The sequence below is a fragment of the Amblyraja radiata genome, chromosome 23 (assembly GCF_010909765.2).
Source record: "Amblyraja radiata isolate CabotCenter1 chromosome 23, sAmbRad1.1.pri, whole genome shotgun sequence".
NCBI classification, from domain to species: Eukaryota; Metazoa; Chordata; class Chondrichthyes; order Rajiformes; family Rajidae; genus Amblyraja; species Amblyraja radiata.
In genome coordinates, this window is record NC_045978.1 from 41,444,585 (window position 1) to 41,462,899 (window position 18,315).

The following is an 18,315-nucleotide window of genomic DNA, read 5'->3' on the forward strand; positions in this document are numbered from 1 at the left end:
ACCTTAGGTAGTATAACTGTAGTATCTGCATGCACCCTCCCTCTCTTGGTTCCAGTACGTGTGTAGACCAGTTGTGGTCAGTGCTGGGATGAGTGGATGTAGTGTCTTAATAAAGACTTAGTGAAGGATTAAAGACCACGTCTAAACACATCTACATGGTGTCAGAAGTGTTTAATCTGCGCCTCTCGTATATCGGGTTTTATTTTGCTTTTTGAGTGTGTGTGTAGTGATCGTCTTGTCGCAAGCCTTCCCCGTTAGTCTTTGACGCCGACATCGCGGAGCGATGGGACACGTTCGTCATGGACTACAACCATTATGTGAATATTGCACACCGCAATGACCCTGCTGCTGTCAAAGCATCGCTGCTATTGAACCTTGCTGGGCCTGATGCCATGAGGCGGGCTAAGTCGTTCGTGTACAGTCCAGCGGTCCTGGGCGAAGATGACCAGATTGCTGAGCCAGCCGAGTCTCCTGACGACCCGGTGTGTCTGTTGAGGAAGTTCACTGAAATTTGTGACCTTCCCTCGAACCGCGTTTTGGAGCGGGCTCGGTTTTTTTCTCGCAAGCAACAGCCTGAGGAACCTGTGGAATGTTTCATTGCCGACCTCCGCTATCTAGCTCAGCGCTGTCGTTTTGGTGAGTTGTGTGACCAGCTCACGCGGGACATGTTAGTTACTGGCATGTTAGACCAGAAGTTGCGGGCTGATTTATTACGGAGGCCTGACCTCACGTTGAACGAAGCTGTGCATGCTTGTCGCATTGCTGAGGTTGTTACTCTGTTTCGTGGGGAGAGAGGATCTGGGAACCGTGCCGTTAGCGTGGCTGCTCTGTCTGTGCCGCGGCGGCCACCGAACAGTTTTAAACCACAGCCTCGCCCAGCTCCTGCCCCTCGCCCTCAGAGAGTGCCAGGAAGTGCCCCAATTGTGGGTATGGACATTTGCCACAGTCTCTGTGCCCTGCTTATGGAAAAGCCTGCAACGATTGCAGAAAACAGAACCACTTTGCAGCGGTTTCTCGGTATGGTAAATTATCTGGGTAAATTTGTTCCGTGTCTAAGTGAGCTCAGTGCGCCGCTGCGCCTCCTGACAAAGAAAGATGTTGCCTGGTCGTGGAGTCCGCAGCACCAACAGTCGTTTGACGCTTTGAAAAAAATGCTGGTCAGCACTCCGGTTCTCCGGTTTTTCTTTTTTTTTTTTTTTTTGAAAATATTTTTTATTGGAGATAGGTACATAACCTATTTACATCATTACAGTCTTACATTTTTAAATTGATAATATTGTCAATTATTATTACATTGTCTCCAATACCTTTTGCCTTTTTCTTCCTTTTTTATTTTAAAACTAGATAGAACTAAAGAGATAGATGAAGTAAAGAAAGAAAAGAAAGAGAAGAAAAACAAAAACAAAAACAAACAAAACAAAAAAAAAAAAAAAAAAAAAGGATAAAGATAGTTAAAGAAGAATGGAAAAATTTATTAAAATAAAAAACTTCATTCGAGATATATTCGTACATTTCAGAGTATAGCATTTCATCCATTCTTTAGCCCGAGTGCTAGTCAGGTTCCTGTGCTGAACTATTCTGACCCTTTAAGTAATCAATAAAAGGAGACCATGTTCCAACGAATAATTCCTGTTTGTCCAACAGGGAAAATCTGATTCTTTCCACGTTTAAGGTCTCCATCATTTCTATAATCCACATTTTGATTGTGGGGGCCGTAGGGCCTTTCCAAAATTTTAGAATTAATTTTTTTCCTGTTATTAAACTATAATCAATAAAGTTTCTTTGTGTTGTTCTAAATGTTTGATTTAATTCTAATATTCCGAGTATTATTAATTTTGGATCTGTGTCCAATTGTGTGTTGGTTACTTTAGATATTATACTGAAAATATTTACCCAGAATTTTTAAATTTTTATACAGTTTGCAAACATATGAGATAATGTAGCTTCTAAATGTTGACATTTATCACATATAGCTGAGATATGTTGAAAAATTTTATGTAGTTTTGTTTTTGAATAATGTAACCTATGTATTACTTTAAATTGTATTAGAGAATGTCTGGCGTTTAGTGAACACTGATGTATGTGTTGCAAACTTTCTTCCCAAGTATCTTTCGTTATTACTTGATTTAATTCTTTTTCCCATGTTTGTCTGTGTAAGTCCGTCGAAGGAATGTCACTGTCTAATAAGATATTATATATATAAGATATTAATTTTTCTGTATTAGGATGTTTGTTCCAACATTCATCAAGAATTTCTGAATTTCTAATTCGAAAATTTTGAGAGTTCGATTTTACATAATCTCTAAGTTGAAGATATCTGAAATAATCATTTCCTCGAAGTCCATAAGTCTGTTGCAACTCCTGAAATGTCAGAAAAGTGCCTTCCTTGTAAAGTTGTCCCATATTTTTAATTCCATAATTCTTCCATTGTGTAAAACCCCCGTCCAACCATGAAGGCTTAAACAAAGGATTATTCACAATTGGAAGAAAAAGTGATAAATTATCTAATTTTAATGTCTTTTTTAATTGTTTCCAAATTCGTATAGCACTAAATATTATAGGGTTTTCCCTATAATTTTTTTTGTTTAATTTAGACGTAGCAAATAATATCGAACCGATATCAAAAGGTAAACAATCTTCCTTTTCCATTTTTAACCAGTCTGGTTGATGATCTATTTCTTCCAACCAGAAATTCATATTTTTAATATTAACTGCCCAGAAATAAAACAAAAAGTTGGGTAAAACCAAGCCTCCATTTATTTTTGATTTACACAAGTGTCTTTTGTTTATCCTATGATTCTTATAATCCCAGATAAAATCATTAACAATAGAGTCCAATTTAAAAAAAAAGTTTTTTGCCAGATATATTGGAATTGTCTGAAAAAGGTATAATATTTGCGGTAAAAAAATCATTTTTATGGCATTAGTTTTGCCAACCATTGAGATAGGAAGTGTTTTCCAGTATTGAATATTCTTATGTAGTTTGTTCAGTAATGGGGGGAAATTTGCTTTAAATAATGATGTATATATCTTAGTTACATAAATACCTAGATATTTAAATTTTTCATTTACTATTTTAAATGGAAATTGTTGTATTATCTGTTTGTTATGTTCCCTTATTGGCATAATTTCACTTTTATTCCAATTTATTCTGTATCCTAAAAGTGAACCAAATTGGGTTATTAGCTTTAATAAGTTTGGAATACTAATTTCTGGTTTTGTAATGTAAATTAATACATCATCTGCGTATAGAGAAATTTTATTCACTGTGTCCTTTGTGTTATACCCATGTATTTCCGGATGCCCCCTAACTTTTTCTGCCAGTGGCTCAATAGCAAGCGCAAATAATAATGGAGATAACGGGCATCCTTGTCTACAACCTCTAGATAGGCTAAATTTAGATGACAACCTTTGGTTTGTAAATATTCTAGCCGTGGGATTTGTATATAACAGTTTTATCCATGTACAGAATTTCTCCCCTAGCTGCATATTTTCCATCACCGAAAATAAATAAGACCATTCGACCTGATCAAATGCTTTTTCAGCGTCAAGTGAGATTATTGCTAGATCTTCATTAATAATTCTCTTGGAATATATAATATTAAATAATCTTCTTAGATTATAATATGAGTACCGTTTCTGAATAAAGCCTGTTTGGTCAGGGTGTATTAATTTATTCATCACTGTACTTAATCTATGCGCTAGTATTTTAGTTAATATTTTCTGATCTGTATTTAAAAGTGCAATTGCTCTGTATGATCCCGGGTCTTCCGGTTCTTTATCAGCTTTAGGAATAAGTGTTATTATAGATTCATTTAAAGTGTCTGGAAGTTTCTGTTGAGTATAGATATACTCATACAGTCTTTGTAAACGTGGGCAAAGCAAATCATAAATTTTTTAATAAAATTCGGAGCCTAAACCATCTGGTCCTACTGCTTTACCATTTTTTAAAGAGCCAATAGACTCCTCAATATCCTTTATCGTAATCTCCCTTTCTAATAATTCTCTATCGTTTGAATCTAAACCTTTTAAATTACATTTTATTAAAAAATCTGCTATTCCTTCTGATTGTGCTACGGTTTTAGTTGAATAAAGGTTATGATAGTATTGGAGAAATCTATCATTTATGTCCTTGGGCATTTTTAATAATTCTCCTGTCTCTGTTCTAATTTTATGAATTATTTTTTCCCCTTCCATTTTTCGTAACTGACGTGCTAATAGTTTTTGTGGTTTGTCTCCAAATTCAAAATGTAATTGTTTGGTTTTTTGATAAAGTTTTATTACTTGTTCTGAATACATTTTATTTAATTTATATTTCAATACAGCAATTTTATTATGTTTTAAAGTAGATGGCATTCTCGCATTTTCTATATCTAGTTGCTTGATTTCACTTTCCAATGTTTGTTGCTTAATCCTGTTCTCTTTATTATAAAATGCTTGAGCAGAAATTAATGTACCTCGAACATACGCTTTAAACGTTTCCCACATAAGAGAAGTAGGTGTGTCAGGGTTGTCATTTACCTCAAAAAATATTTGAATCTGTTTAATAATATATTCCTGGCATGATCTTTCGTTCAAAATTTGTGGGTTAAATCTCCAATATGCTTGTTTCTCGGACATTCCATTTAATTTAATCATGAATGTTACAGGTGCGTGATCTGAGATTATAATGTTATGGTATTTTGAATTATAAATAAATGGGATAAACGTAGAGTCAACTAAAAAATAATCTATTCTTGAGTATGTTTTGTGTACTGGTGAGTAAAATGAATATTCCCGTCCAGTTGGGTTTTCTATTCTCCAGACATCCTTAATATTAGTGGTATTAATAAATGAATTTAGAAATACACTGGATTGAGATTTTACTTTTTTTTGCCTTGATGATCTATCTAAGTATGAATCTAATGTACAATTGAAGTCTCCTCCAATTATTAATTTATATTGTGTAAATTCAGGAATTTTATTAAATGTTTTATTAAAAAACGTGGGGTTATCAAAATTAGGCCCATAAACATTAAGAAGAATCACTTTTTCTCCATTTAACTCTCCAACTAATATAATATATCTACCATCAATATCCACTATTGTTGAAGAGTTCGTAAAAGGTATTCCTTTACGAATTAATATTGCAACTCCTCTGGACTTATGGGAAAAGGAGGAATGATATGATTCAGCGATCCACTTAGCTTTAAGTCTATGTTGAGATTCCTTTTTAAGGTGTGTTTCTTGAAGAAATATTATATCTGTTTTGATTAAATTTAGATGTGCCAAAACTTTACCTCTCTTAATTGGTTCATTGATTCCCTTGACATTCCAACTACAAAATGTTATTCCCTGACCCCCTCTTGTCATGTTAACATCTTGCATATTGTTTCTAAGGTGGTCTATAACCGAGCAGAAGGTACAACACATAGAACCTGACCCTGCTCCCGAACCTCAAATAGATGAATTTAAAATCATTTACGTCGCTCTTCCGAACACATCTCCTTGTATTAGTCTTATTTTTCCATTCAAACATTAAGTTATAAAAATATTTAAAGTGAAAAAAGTGATAGAGTTGATTAGTGTAGGGTGAAAGAAAAAGAACTACATCTACAATTAGTGTAGTTAGTGATAGCCACACTAACGTGGCTAGAATTCTAAAGACTTCCGTAGCCTTTGTAAGAAAAAAAAAATTCCCAGCTCCGTGCCCGAAGAAAAAAAAAGATTATTTCTAACATTCAAATAACTTCTTTGGGAGTAACAAACTTATTTACATACCCATACATACACACACACAATATACACATATATATATATATATATATATATATATATATATATATATATATACCCATATGTATACATACATAAGCACGTAACCCAGCAGAAAAGTTCAAGAACAGCAAAAATTCACAACGTTATTATTCTCTACATATATTAATTTTTTCGCTAAATCTATAAATTTAATTTTAAATTGAAAAATAAAGAGAAAAACCGTCAAACTTTATTATGACGTAGGCTAATTTACCTCTTGCATATCTTCCTATATAATATAAGTATGTAATTCATTTCTACGTTAATCGAAGACTATTAATTATTAATCATTGTTATCAATCATATACAGTATTAAATTTTTATGAGAAATGTTAATGTTAATAATTTTAGTGGTAATATGGATATTTAATAAGTATTAGTTGTTACATATATAGTTAGATATGAATATACAGATAATAATAATGATTAGTAAACAAAAAAAAAAAAGCAAAAATTAAAAAAAAAAAAAAAAATACAAAGATCACGGTTTTATCCAATGTCCTCCGTCGATTTCGGTTTCCGAATGTCCTTAAAGCTCTTAAAAGAACTTTAAGGGTCCTTTTAGATCTGGCGGTCCTGTTAGTCCTTGACTCCTAAGGAGTAATGTAAATTCTTCAGTCTATGGTCATGTTACCGACTTCTTTGGCATATTCCAGTGCTTTTTCGTGGTCTGTAAAAAAGTGCTCCTTGGACTTGTAGGAGACTCTTAGTCTTGCGGGATAAAGCAAGCTGTATCTCAAATCAGGTACATTCTTCAGTCTTCTTTTTGTCTCAGTGAACAGCGCTCTTTTCTTGAAGACTTCTGCCGGATAATCTCGGTAAATACTGAATCTCACACCTTCAAAAAGGAGCTGTCCGCCTCGAACAATTATATCGTCAAATTCATGATCCAGTTGCACTTTTACGATAATTTGTCTCGGATGGGCATCCTCTTGTGTACGACGTCGCTGCGCTCTATGAGCTCGACCGAGTGAAGGTTTGTGATCCAATTTTAAGGCTTTTTGTAATAGGTCTGCCACAAAATCCCGAGTGCCCATGTCCCTCTCACTTCCTTCTTTCACCCCTACAATTCTTAGATTCTTACGTCTTTGACGCCCCTCCAAATCGGTACATTTATCACTTAATTTGATCACCATATCGGAGAGGCGTTGGTTTTCAGTAAGGAGTCGACTTACAGTTTCCGCACTTGTCGTCGCCCATTTCTCAAGTTCGGTTATCGCTGTTCTATGTTGATCAAGTTCGTGATGAATGGGGTCCACCTCCGTTTTAACCTTCGTTTCCACCGAAACGAGCCTGGCTTCCAGCTCTTCCATCTGATCCTTGACCTCTTCCTCCCTCGTCCTCTTCCAGATTTCCAGCATTTGTTGAACGGTAGAATGCATTTCTGCTTTAAAATCTACCTTAAAAGCGTCAAGTTCCTCTTTAAAATTCTCTCCAAAGGTTTTCATTTCGGCAGCGAGAAAGGTTTTAAGATCCTCCATTTCAGACTTTTTCTGTTTCATTTTCTTCGGAGGGTCTTCCTGGGCCGTCGTTGTAACTGAGGCCGAGGCCTCTGTAGGGCCTTCCTCTTCCATCTGCGGTTTCCCTTTAACGGCTTTTTTTTGTGTCACACGGGGGGGGGGGGGGGGTACGTTGTAACGACATACCGTAAAGTAGCGCGCCTGATGACGTCACGCAGGCAGCCGTTCAGATCGCGATCGCTGCAGGTAAGACCCGATTTTCTCCCGTTTTTAGTTTCTTCGGCACGGAGCTAGTTGGCGCTGGACTCAAGCCTCCATAGCGCCACCGGAAGTCGTTCTCCGGTTTTTCGATCTCCGACTACCAATTGTAGTGACCTGCGATGCCTCCCGTTTTGGTCTCGGTGCAGCCTGCATGCAACTATATGATGGAGATTCTCTGCAGCCTGTCTCGTTTGCCTCTCGTACCATGACGGACACTGAGCAAAGGTATGCCCAAATTGAGAAGGAGCTCCTTGCTGTGGTGTTTGCGTGCTCTAAGTTCCGGGACTTTCTCTTTGGGGTTCGGTTCACGGTGGAAACAGACCACCAGCCGCTGGTTACGATATTAAACAAACCCATTCATGCTGCCCCGGCCCGTCTGCAGCGGATGATGCTACAGCTACAGCGGTTCGATTTCAACATTGTGTATAGGAGGGGTACCGAGATGCATGTTGCCGATGCTCTGTCGAGGGCACCTCAGTCCTCCTGTGCCCAACATCCATACGAGCAGGAGGACCTGCACCTGCTGAATGTGAATTTTGTTCCTTCAGAGCAGCTGCGGTGCCTGCTCGAGCACACTGCTGCCGACCCTGACTTACAACAGCTGTCTGCTGTCATTCTGCGCGGGTGGCCCCGCAAGCCTGCCTCTCTGCCTGCTGGCGTGCAACCCTTCTTCCTGGTTCGGGATGAGCTTGTGGTTCGGGAGGGTATCGTCGTGAAAGGTCACAAGGTGGTGATCCCTGCCTCACTCTATGATGCTTACTACTCTGCTGCTCATTTGGGGCATCCGGGCGCTGACGCTACCGTTGCTCATGCTCAAGGGCAGTACTATTGGCCTGCCATGGCCAAGTATATCAAGGCTCGAGTGGCGGCGTGCTCCGAGTGCAACTCCATGGCCCCTCACCAGCAGCGGCAGCCCCTGTTGCAGCAGCCGGCCCCCGACATGCCCTGGTCTTCACTGGCTGCAGATATTTTTGAGTGGCGTGGGAAGCACTACTTGGTGTTGGTGGACTCGTATTCATCCTGATTTGAAGTGGACCTTCTTCCCAACATCACATCGGAGATGGTCATCGGCAAGCTGCGACGTCATTTTGCTGTCTTTGGTTCCCCGGTCAAGCTCCAGACTGACAACGGCCGTCAATTTACTAGCGCCGAATTTGCTGCCTTCGCTACGAAATGGAACTTTACTCACTTTACTAGCAGCCCTGAATTCCCTCAGAGTAACGGGCTGGCTGAACGTGCTGTGCGCAGCGCGAAGACGTTGCTAGAGCAGTCTCGCTTGTCAAACTGCGATTTTTATCAGGGACTGCTAAATTTGCGAAATGTGTCTAGAGACGGCGTTTTGGGTTCACCTGCTCAGCGGCTCATGTCCCGGGTCCTCCGGCCGCCAATGCCGATCGCTCAGCAGTCGCTTGTGCCGGTGGTACGCCAACCTGATACGGTCCACCGCCGTATTTCTCAACGCCACGAAATCCAGCGCCGGTCCCACGACAAGTCTTGCCGCCCCCTTCCCCCCCTCACGACGGGTCAGGTTGTCCGTTTGCAGTCACCTACCGGGTTTTCCAAGCTTGCCACTGTAGTAGGAGTGGCGGACTCACCCCGTTCCTATTTAGTAGACTACGAGGGCACTGTGTACCGTCGCAGTCGCCAACATCTGTTAGCTGTCCGGGAGCCTGCGCCCCCGCTTCCATTCCCGGAGCCTCCCTCTCCGTGGCTCGACTCTCCTCCTCGGTTTGTGCCGCCTAATAATAATAATAATAAATTTTATTTAATGGGCGCCTTTCATACATCTCAAGGACACCTTACATAGTAATCAGAATAAAAACATATAATCGGAGTAAAACAAGTAATTAAAGACATCACAATGACACAAATTAAAAACAGAATTCAATCCAAAAACAGAAAATCAAAAACACAGTGTGAAGAGGGAGCAGCGGCAACCAAATCGTGCCAGCGTCCACTCTCTCTTCACGGCAGCCATCTTGGACACAGACCTACAAGACTACAGTTAGACAAAAAAAATCATCCCCCCACAGTGGATAGCACTGTGGAGGAAGGCACAATGTCCAGTCCCCACCCCATGTTCACCCCAAAGTCAGGCCTATTGGGGCCACCGCAATTGCCTCTACGGAGGCCCGATGTTCCTGGCCGTTCTCACCGGGTGGTCTTGCCCCGGCATCGGGAGAGTCCTTTCGGCGGCTGGGCCACCTGGAACGGCCGCTTCTTGGTTGGAGCCCGCGGCTGCCGAAGCCGACAAGGCCGCGTCGGTTTGGCGCTCCTAGGCTCCAGATGAAAAAGTCGGCGCCCGCTCTCCTCACTGCCGCCTTGCCGCCTCTACGCACGCCGTCTCTCCGCTCCGCAAACCCGCAGCCCGATGTTGCTCACGGCGGTCCAGCTCGCCAGAGCTCCAGCGCGGCGACCCAGGCAAGGCATCGCCCGCTCCGCTCCGCTCCGCTCCAGCGCTCCAGCGCTCCAGCGCTCCAATGCAGTGCCGCCACGCAGGCCGAGGTGCTGGGTGGTTCCCGCCAAGAAACGGCGCTCCAAGCCCGCTGGTAGGCCACGACGACGGGTCGACGGGCAGCCCGGAAAAAAGGCTGCCACACCGACCAGGTAGGGACCTATAAATAAAGTAACACCTACCCCCCCCACATTAAAAGACCATATCCCCTACAAACAGGACTCACTAAAAACTAAAAAAAAACGAATTTAAGACGGACGGCTGCTGCTAGCAGCCGTTCACCAAGATGGCTCCTCCTCCTCCTCCTCCTTCTAGTCCTGTTGTTGTCCGTGCCCCTACCGTGCCTCTAACGGTGCCTCCGAGTTTTGCCTCCCCGGCTGGCACGTCTCCTCCACGTCTTTCTCCTACTGATTCTACTTCTTCTTCTTCTTATCCGCCTCGGCAGTCGCCATCTAGCAGTCCACCGGTTTCTGGCCAGTCTCCTGTTTTTCTGTCTGATCCGCAGTCCCCACGTAGTTCTCCGCCTCTGCCTTTCTCTTTGGGGGAGGGGAGTGAGGGTGAGGGCACTGTACGGACCCGCTCAGGTAGAGTTGTCCGGCCCCCTGATCGGTATGGCGACTTTGCTTAATATTGTGCTGTTTGATTAAATGATGCTGTTACTATGTTGCAGGCTTGTATAATTACCCTGCTGCTGTTTATTCTACGGGAAAGGATGTAGGTGGTTATGCTTGCAACCAAATATGTAGCTGCCTCATTACCATTTGACACTCCCACCTTAGGTAGTATAACTGTAGTATCTGCATGCACCCTCCCTCTCTTGGTTCCAGTACGTGTGTAGACCAGTTGTGGTCAGTGCTGGGACGAGTGGATGTAGTGTCTTAATAAAGACTTAGTGAAGGATTAAAGACCACGTCTAAACACATCTACAAAAACCATTTGCGAAGAAGGAGAATTCCTAAGATGCCTGCTATGGAAAACAGAACATCAAAAGGAAAGTGTATATAAGGAGCAGGAATCTTTGTTCGTTGAGCAATCTCCTAGAATTTGGTATTTTGGCATTTGAATAAAGTCTTGATTGTCTTGCCAGATCTTTGTGCTGTGTTTTAAAGTTTTCTTTAACAAGTATGTACCAGCATCCGTAGTTCGCTCCTAAACTAAAGCATCTCTGGAGAACATGGATAGATGAAGCTTTGGGTCGAGACACTCCTTTAGAGTGATTGTGGTGTTGTGGGCAGAAAGCTGGAAGAGAGAGGGGCAGAACAAAGCCTGATCTCAACACCAGCCATGGCACACTGACAAGTACTGTGGACCAATACTCTTGGCCCACCCAGGGAGCTCTGCCTGACCCTGCAGAGGCAGATTGCACATATTGAAGCCAGGGCTGATACAGCATTCCCACCAATGTTCACGGGCAACTTGTTCCTTGGCGTACGGCCTCATTAGTTCCTGCAAATGGAAAATATTTCGTGTGAAGCCATCAGTAACTTTGAAAATGCTGTGTCAGTTCCCCAAAGACATTTTGCAAATATAAAGTTTCAAGTGTTTTAATGAAGTCTTACACTGCAGAGCGGAGAGAATGATGCAGCTCAGATCTTGAACCTGTACTCAAGGGGGAGGGCGAGCGATTAAGGAGGAGGGATGCACGCCCTCAGTATCGCCCCTCCCACAGTGCGGCGCTCCCTCCTCACCGCCCCTCCCACACAGTGGGCGCTCCCACACCGCCCCTCCCACACAGTGGGCGCTCCCACACCGGCCCCTCCCACAATGCAGCACTCCCTCACCGCCCCTCCACACCGCCGCGCTCCCTCACCGCCCCTCCACACCGCCGCGCTCCCTCACCGCCCCTCCACACCACCTCGCTCCCTCACCGCCCCTCCACACCACCTCGCTCCCTCACCGCCCCTCCACACCGCCTCGCTCCCTCACCGCCCCTCCACACCACCTCGCTCCCTCACCGCCCCTCCACACCGCCCCTCCACACCGCCCCTCCACACCACCTCGCTCCCTCACCGCCCTTCCACACCGCCTCGCTCCCTCACCGCCCCTCCACACCACCTCGCTCCCTCACCGCCCCTCCACACCACCTCGCTCCCTCACCGCCCCTCCACACCACCTCGCTCCCTCACCGCCCCTCCACACCGCCGCGCTCCCTCACCGCCCCTCCACACCACCTCGTTCCCTCACCGCCCCTCCACACCACCTCGTTCCCTCACCGCCCCTCCACACCACCTCGCTCCCTCACCGCCCCTCCACACTGCCGCGCTCCCTCACCGCCCCTCCACACCACCTCGCTCCCTCACCGCCCCTCCACACTGCCGCGCTCCCTCACCGCCCATCCATACCGCCGCGCTCCCTCACCGCCCCTCCCTCACCGCCCCTCCCTCACCGCCCCTCCACACCGCCGCGCTCCCTCACCGCCCCTCCCTCACCGCCTCCCCCCCACACTGCCGCGCTCCCTCACCGCCCCTCCCTCACCGCCGCCCCTCCACACCGCCGCGCTCCCTCATCGCCCCTCCCTCACCGCCCCTCCACACCGCCGCGCTCCCTCACCGCCCCTCCCACAGTGCAGCGCTCCCTCACAGCCCCTCCCACACTACTCCCACCTCACTGCCCCTCCCACACCGCGGCGCTCAGATGTGCATGGATCGGAACTCTATTTTGTTGTTTAAAACATATTTTGGGACTTTGGAGGAGGTACAGCGGTACCTATAAACACCTTGTGTATCGCTGCAACTCTGCAGAAAGTCTCTGTGTGTTGGGGGCGTTGTTATCAAATTGCGTATCTCCCACTACTGCGTCTGCTAAGAAACTGGCACCAAAAAGGGGGAGGACTTTACATCTGTGTCCAGAACAACCGCCCCTTAGTGCCTCGTCGTTACTGACCGGGCTTTATATGGTGTGGGAGGAATTCTGCACCGGCTCGATTTTCTGCGGCCTTGGAACCTGGAGTTGACGGAGCCTCCTCCTTTCTCTCGAAAAGACCAGCGGGGATAAGGGGATTCCAACAACAGATAGCAGAAATCCCTTTTGTTGCTGCAGGAGCAGCAAAGACCAGCCGAGTCTGCAGCTCGCCAAGGAACGCCAGTTAGTCAAGATAGCTGGGCTGGAGAGGAGCTGACGCAGCAGTTTTGGGAGCCTCCATGCTCAGGTACAGATTGACCACATTGTTCCCATCAGCCACCTTTGCTGGGATCATCCAGAAGAAGTTGGTGGACTTCTTCTGGGGCAAGGGAAAGCACTGGGTCTCTGCAGCAGTCCTAAGTCTCCCGATCGAGGAGGGCGGTCAGTCGCTGGTGTGCATCTGCACCAAGTGGGCGGCTCTCTGCCTCAGGACCCTGCAGAGATACCTGTACTCAGGGCATCCTCCCAGGTGGCACGTGCTGGCGACGCACTTTTTCCAACAGGGCGGCTGCCTTCAAGGTGGTGCACGGATCCCGATGGTGGATGTCAGCCGTGCCGTCCTGCAGAGGATGCCTGGCTTCTGTCTTTTTGTCTTTTCAATCTTTTTTTATTTTTAGTTGGTTTAAAGTCTGTTTTGGGGGGAAACTTTAACATTTCTATGTGGGGAGTGGGGCAGGGTAAGGGGGGAAAGTGTTTCCCAGTCGCTTCCTGGCGGGGACGCGACTATTTCTTCGAGTCGCGTCCTCGCCCCCCTCCTGGATCGGAGCGGTCTTTCCTGCCGGGGACCGGGAACCGGTCCAGAGCGACAACAGTGGCGGCGCAGCGCTGAATTCACCGCGGAGCGGGCGATGCCTACCTCGATCGCCGTTTGGAGCTCCGGAGCGTTGGGCCGCTGCTCCAACATCGTGGAGCTGCGATTTGGGAGAGCTTCCAACGCGGGCGGCACTGACCGTCATCATGGAGTCTTGAGGCCCTTTGCCGAGGGCCGCCAGTGTTGCATCTCCGCCCAGCGCAGCCTGCGGACTTTGGGAGCCACGGACTCCGGTAGGAGGTGGCCGACTCTGATGTCCAGCCCGCTGAGGATGTCCCCCAGCCCCGACGTCGGAATTACATCACCCCGGCGAGAGGGCCTGAACATCGGGCCGCCCATAGCGGCGACTGCGTAGGGCTCGGGGAGGCCCCGACCAGGGGTGAACATTGGGGAACATTAGAGGAAGATGACTGACTTTGGTGCCTTCCCTCACAGTGGGAAACTTTGATTCTGCTGTGTGGGGATGTTTTTATGTTGAATTCTATCGTGTGTTGTGTTCTTTATTTTTATTGTATGGCTGTATGGTAATCACATTTCACTGTGCCATCTGGCACATGTGACAAATAAATGTATCTTGTATCTTGTATCTTCTACCGGGACTTGCTGAGGGTCTGGAACCTGGTTGCTGTCGACCAGGCCCCCCTCCGCGATGGCTCCGTCGTGAGAGGCTCGAACCCCTTACCCTGCCCCACTCCTCACCTGCTCAACCGGAAGTACTCGTCCGACACAGGCACCGTAATCCTTCCCGGGAGCCGGTCCCACACAACATGAGCCGCCTTTCCTCGACACCCTTCATCTCCCTCCGAGATGCAGGGAGGCGTGTCCTGTACGGGCTCCTCCTCCACACCCGGCCCTTCCTCGCCCTGGTCCACCGTCCAGACACTAAATGGTGGTCGGTGTTGCCTTTCGGTCGTGAGGGGGACCCTCAGTGGGGGTCCCTCTACGCAGGGATTTTACTTCGGAGTCACGTGAGTGACTACGTGAAGAAAGGCCGTCCGTCTGCGTGCGCGTCATTACGTCTGAACGCAATGCGCGACGGACTGGCAGAGGCACTGCGTCCTCCCAGGCCGTTAGGATGGGCAGGTAAGGAAAGTTGAATCACTTACCTGCGTTCTTTTGGGCTTGAAACTTTTTGTAGTTTCAGGGCCCAGATGTCCAGGATACGGTCCGCGGGGAAGTCGGCTGCCGAAGATCGCAGCATTTCCCAGTAGCGGGCAACGGTGTTTCCCGACATTTAGCACCGGCAGCTGAACCGGCAGGAGACTTGTTGCAGGAGGAGAAGCTCCGTTGGTGGTCCTGCAGTACGGGAAAATCCACCCGCAAGTCAAACAACCCGTTGACTCAGAAGAGTCCGGGGAGGGAAAGGGATACCCTCCCTCAACGGAGAGCGTCTGAGGTCGACTCTCCCACATAGGAGCAACTTTTTGGAGAAGATTCAAACAAGGGGACATGACTTGAGAATTAAGGGACTGAAGTTTAGGGGTAACATGAGGGGGAACTTCTTTACTCAGAGAGTGGTAGCTGTGTGGAATGAGCTTCCAGTGAAGGTGGTGGAGGCAGGTTCGTTTTTATCATTTAAAAATAAATTGGATAGTTATATGGATGGGAAAGGAATGGAGGGTTATGGTCTGAGCGCAGGTATATGGGACTAGGGGAGATTATGTGTTCGTCACGGACTAGAAGGGTCGAGATGGCCTGTTTCCGTGCTGTAATTGTTATATGGTTATAATGACCTGCTCTAAGGAGAGAGCTGTGTCAGCCCGGGCCTACAGCAGCAGGCAGTACCGGGAGCCTCGCATTATGGGGCAACCCAATGTCTTCCCCATTGGAGGGGGAAGTACATATGGAAGAAACCACTCAGAGTACAAAAGCAGGGGGGGGGGGGGGGACCTTCCCAGGGACAAGCAGAAGAAAGGAAGTAAGTAAGTAACTTTTACTTATATAGCACTGTTTAAGTTAACTTGCACCAAAATCCACACTTCCTACCAGTCCAACTCCCAATCAAGGAGAGAAAAGGAACCCGCATCAGGGGCCTTTGGGCTTACCACAAGACCACCGGTAGCCATGGAGGTAGGTGGGTCTGGGTTTACTGAAACAAGGGATTGTGGACCAGTTACATGTTGGTAATTTTACTCTTGTGTTTTTGTTCAAAATGACAATAACATGAATTTCAGATCTGGTTTTAAAAAACAGATAACAACATGTAATTATTTTTTACTGCACAACATACATAGGTTCCAAGCAGACTTGTCTTCAAGGCAGGCCCAGTATTTTGGGCAGGATTGCCTTCCAGGACAGGTGACAGATGGAGGATGTCACTTCATCCAGGTTTAACTCATTTGTGCAGTACAGACTTTTAGAAACAGCAATTTTTTGTTACGGTCTAACAACTGTTTTATAGGAGCTTCCTCTAAAATGGTCACATGGCATGCATCGACCTCAAAGATGCATACTATTCGGTGTCTATTCATTAAGAACAGGAGATATTTGAAGTTTAACTGGATGGCATGGCTCTGCCAAATGGGTTGACATCAGCTCCTAGACTATTGACTAAACTACGGAAACCAATTCTGGGACTACAAAGGTCTCAAAACCACATAGTAACGGCATATTTGGAGGACATTTTCATTTTGGAGTCAACAAGAATTGGCAGAAGCATCAGTCAAGCAAACCAAAACCCTGTTTGAAAGAATTGGTTACCTCATCCATCCAGTTAAATCAAAATTGACACCTACAAGGGTAATTGATTACCTAGAATTTACTATCAAAAACAGTAAATATGTTGGTGACTTTGCCTAGGGGCAAACGACAATATTAATTAAGCCTGCAATGACCTGATAGTCAAATTCTAGCCATGGGAGACAGGTCAGGGAAATTTTGCTCGAAAGCCATCGAGGGTTCTTCAGACCTATGCAAGCGGCTAAGGATGGGGAGACACCAACACAGTCTAAAGCTGTGGGGGCAGATGGAATGAGCAGGAGTCTGTAATTCCCCAACACATGGAATCAATTACCCAGAATTGTTGGGGGCACAATATGGACTCAAGGTACTCTGTAGCGATATGCAACCGGTGCTTGTTCAAATTCAGATTGATAACACCACTGCGGTGGCATATATCCATTAACAAGGGTGGTGTAAAATCTGTATCTTACGATAGATTGTCGAACCTCATTTGGCACTAGTGTATCGAGAGGAATATTTGGGAAATCTAGGAGGTAGATATAACACGGTGACAGATGCTGGATCACGAATGTTTAATAACAACACAGAATGGATGTTGAATCAGACAGTATTTAACAAAATAACTACACGATTTGGCATACCAGATGTTGATCCGTTTGCATCTAGACTAACCATTAGTTACCCAGATATGTGTCCTGCGAGCTGGATCCAGGAGCAAGCCAGTGGATGCTTTCTCCCTCAATTGGGGAGGAATGTTTATGTATGCTTTCCGCCAATTTGTCTCACAAACCGATGCTTGACAAAAATCAAGCAAGACTAAGCCACAGGCATATTGGTAGTGCCAGATTGGCCTACTCAAGACTGGTCCCCAAAATTTTGGGAATTATAGTCCAGCCAGTAATGGCTGTACCCAAGAGCAGGGACCTCCTAGTGAACCCAGTTACAGGGAGCAATCATCCACTACATGAACGTATAACTTGTTGGTCTGCAGATTCCGAGGAGGCCATTTCAAGGCATAGGACTGTCCGAACAAATACAACACAGTTCGGATAATGGATGTCTTGGAGTTCCTATCAACTGTACTATAACTATAAACTAAGTTATAGTGCATCTATAGTGCCAGAGGCGCACTCTCCTCCAATCTGATGCCGGAAGCAGGGCACAGTTCGATAGGAACGCACCCCTTTACAACAAAATTCATGAAGGGAATTTACAATTTAAGACCTCCAAGGCCAAGGTACACGGACACATCGGATGTGAGCATGGTACAAACCCTACTTTGACAGTGGGGACCGCCTATAACTAACCCTGAAGGTGGTATGCTGACAAAGAGTCCAGACACTGCAAAAGCTACGGTTGGACTACATGACCACCAATATGAACAACATAACATTCGTAATCAGGAACCTGATAAAACAGAGCAGGCCAGGAATGCCAGGGAAGTAGATCCAGTTCTTGGCATATCCAGAGGACCAACGGTTGTGTGTGTGGTAACATACTAACACCACAATCTGAGAGTTACGGAGAACCTCAGAGGCTCAGAACAATCGGTCCTCATCAGCCATAAAAAAAAATAAAACATTAAAAAAAAAAATTAAAAACACACCAAAAGGTGTCAACTCAAACCATCTCCAGATGGTCAAAAGAGGTAATGCCGGTAGCAGGAGTAAACATTTATATGGTTAAATCTCACTCCACCAGGGCTGCATCTACGTCGGCAGCAAGAGCTATGGACGTGCCCCTTGACGACATCCTAGTGGCTGCAGGATGGATGAATGAAATAACGGTCCACCGGTTTTATAACAAACCCATAACCGGACTGGGGGTGTTTGCACGTACCATTTTAAGTTCTGTCCCTTAGTTTCCTTCCCAAGGTTGGGAGGGGTAACTTTTTAAAAAACTTTTCTTTCATTTAAAGCATCCGTTTCTTTACTTAACTACGTAATGTC

The 18,315-nt window shown here is 45.7% G+C and overlaps 1 protein-coding gene across 1 annotated transcript in view; it reads left to right on the forward strand.

Annotated features, from left to right (window-relative positions):
* LOC116986103 (DENN domain-containing protein 3-like) overlaps positions 1-13,090 on the forward strand; it is a 72,763-nt gene extending 59,673 nt beyond the window's left edge. The window contains exon 15 of the mRNA XM_033041272.1: positions 13,012-13,090. Coding sequence (XP_032897163.1) covers positions 13,012-13,090 — 79 coding nt within the window. The remainder of the gene's footprint in view (positions 1-13,011) is intronic.
* The last annotated feature ends 5,225 nt before the right edge of the window (positions 13,091-18,315 follow it).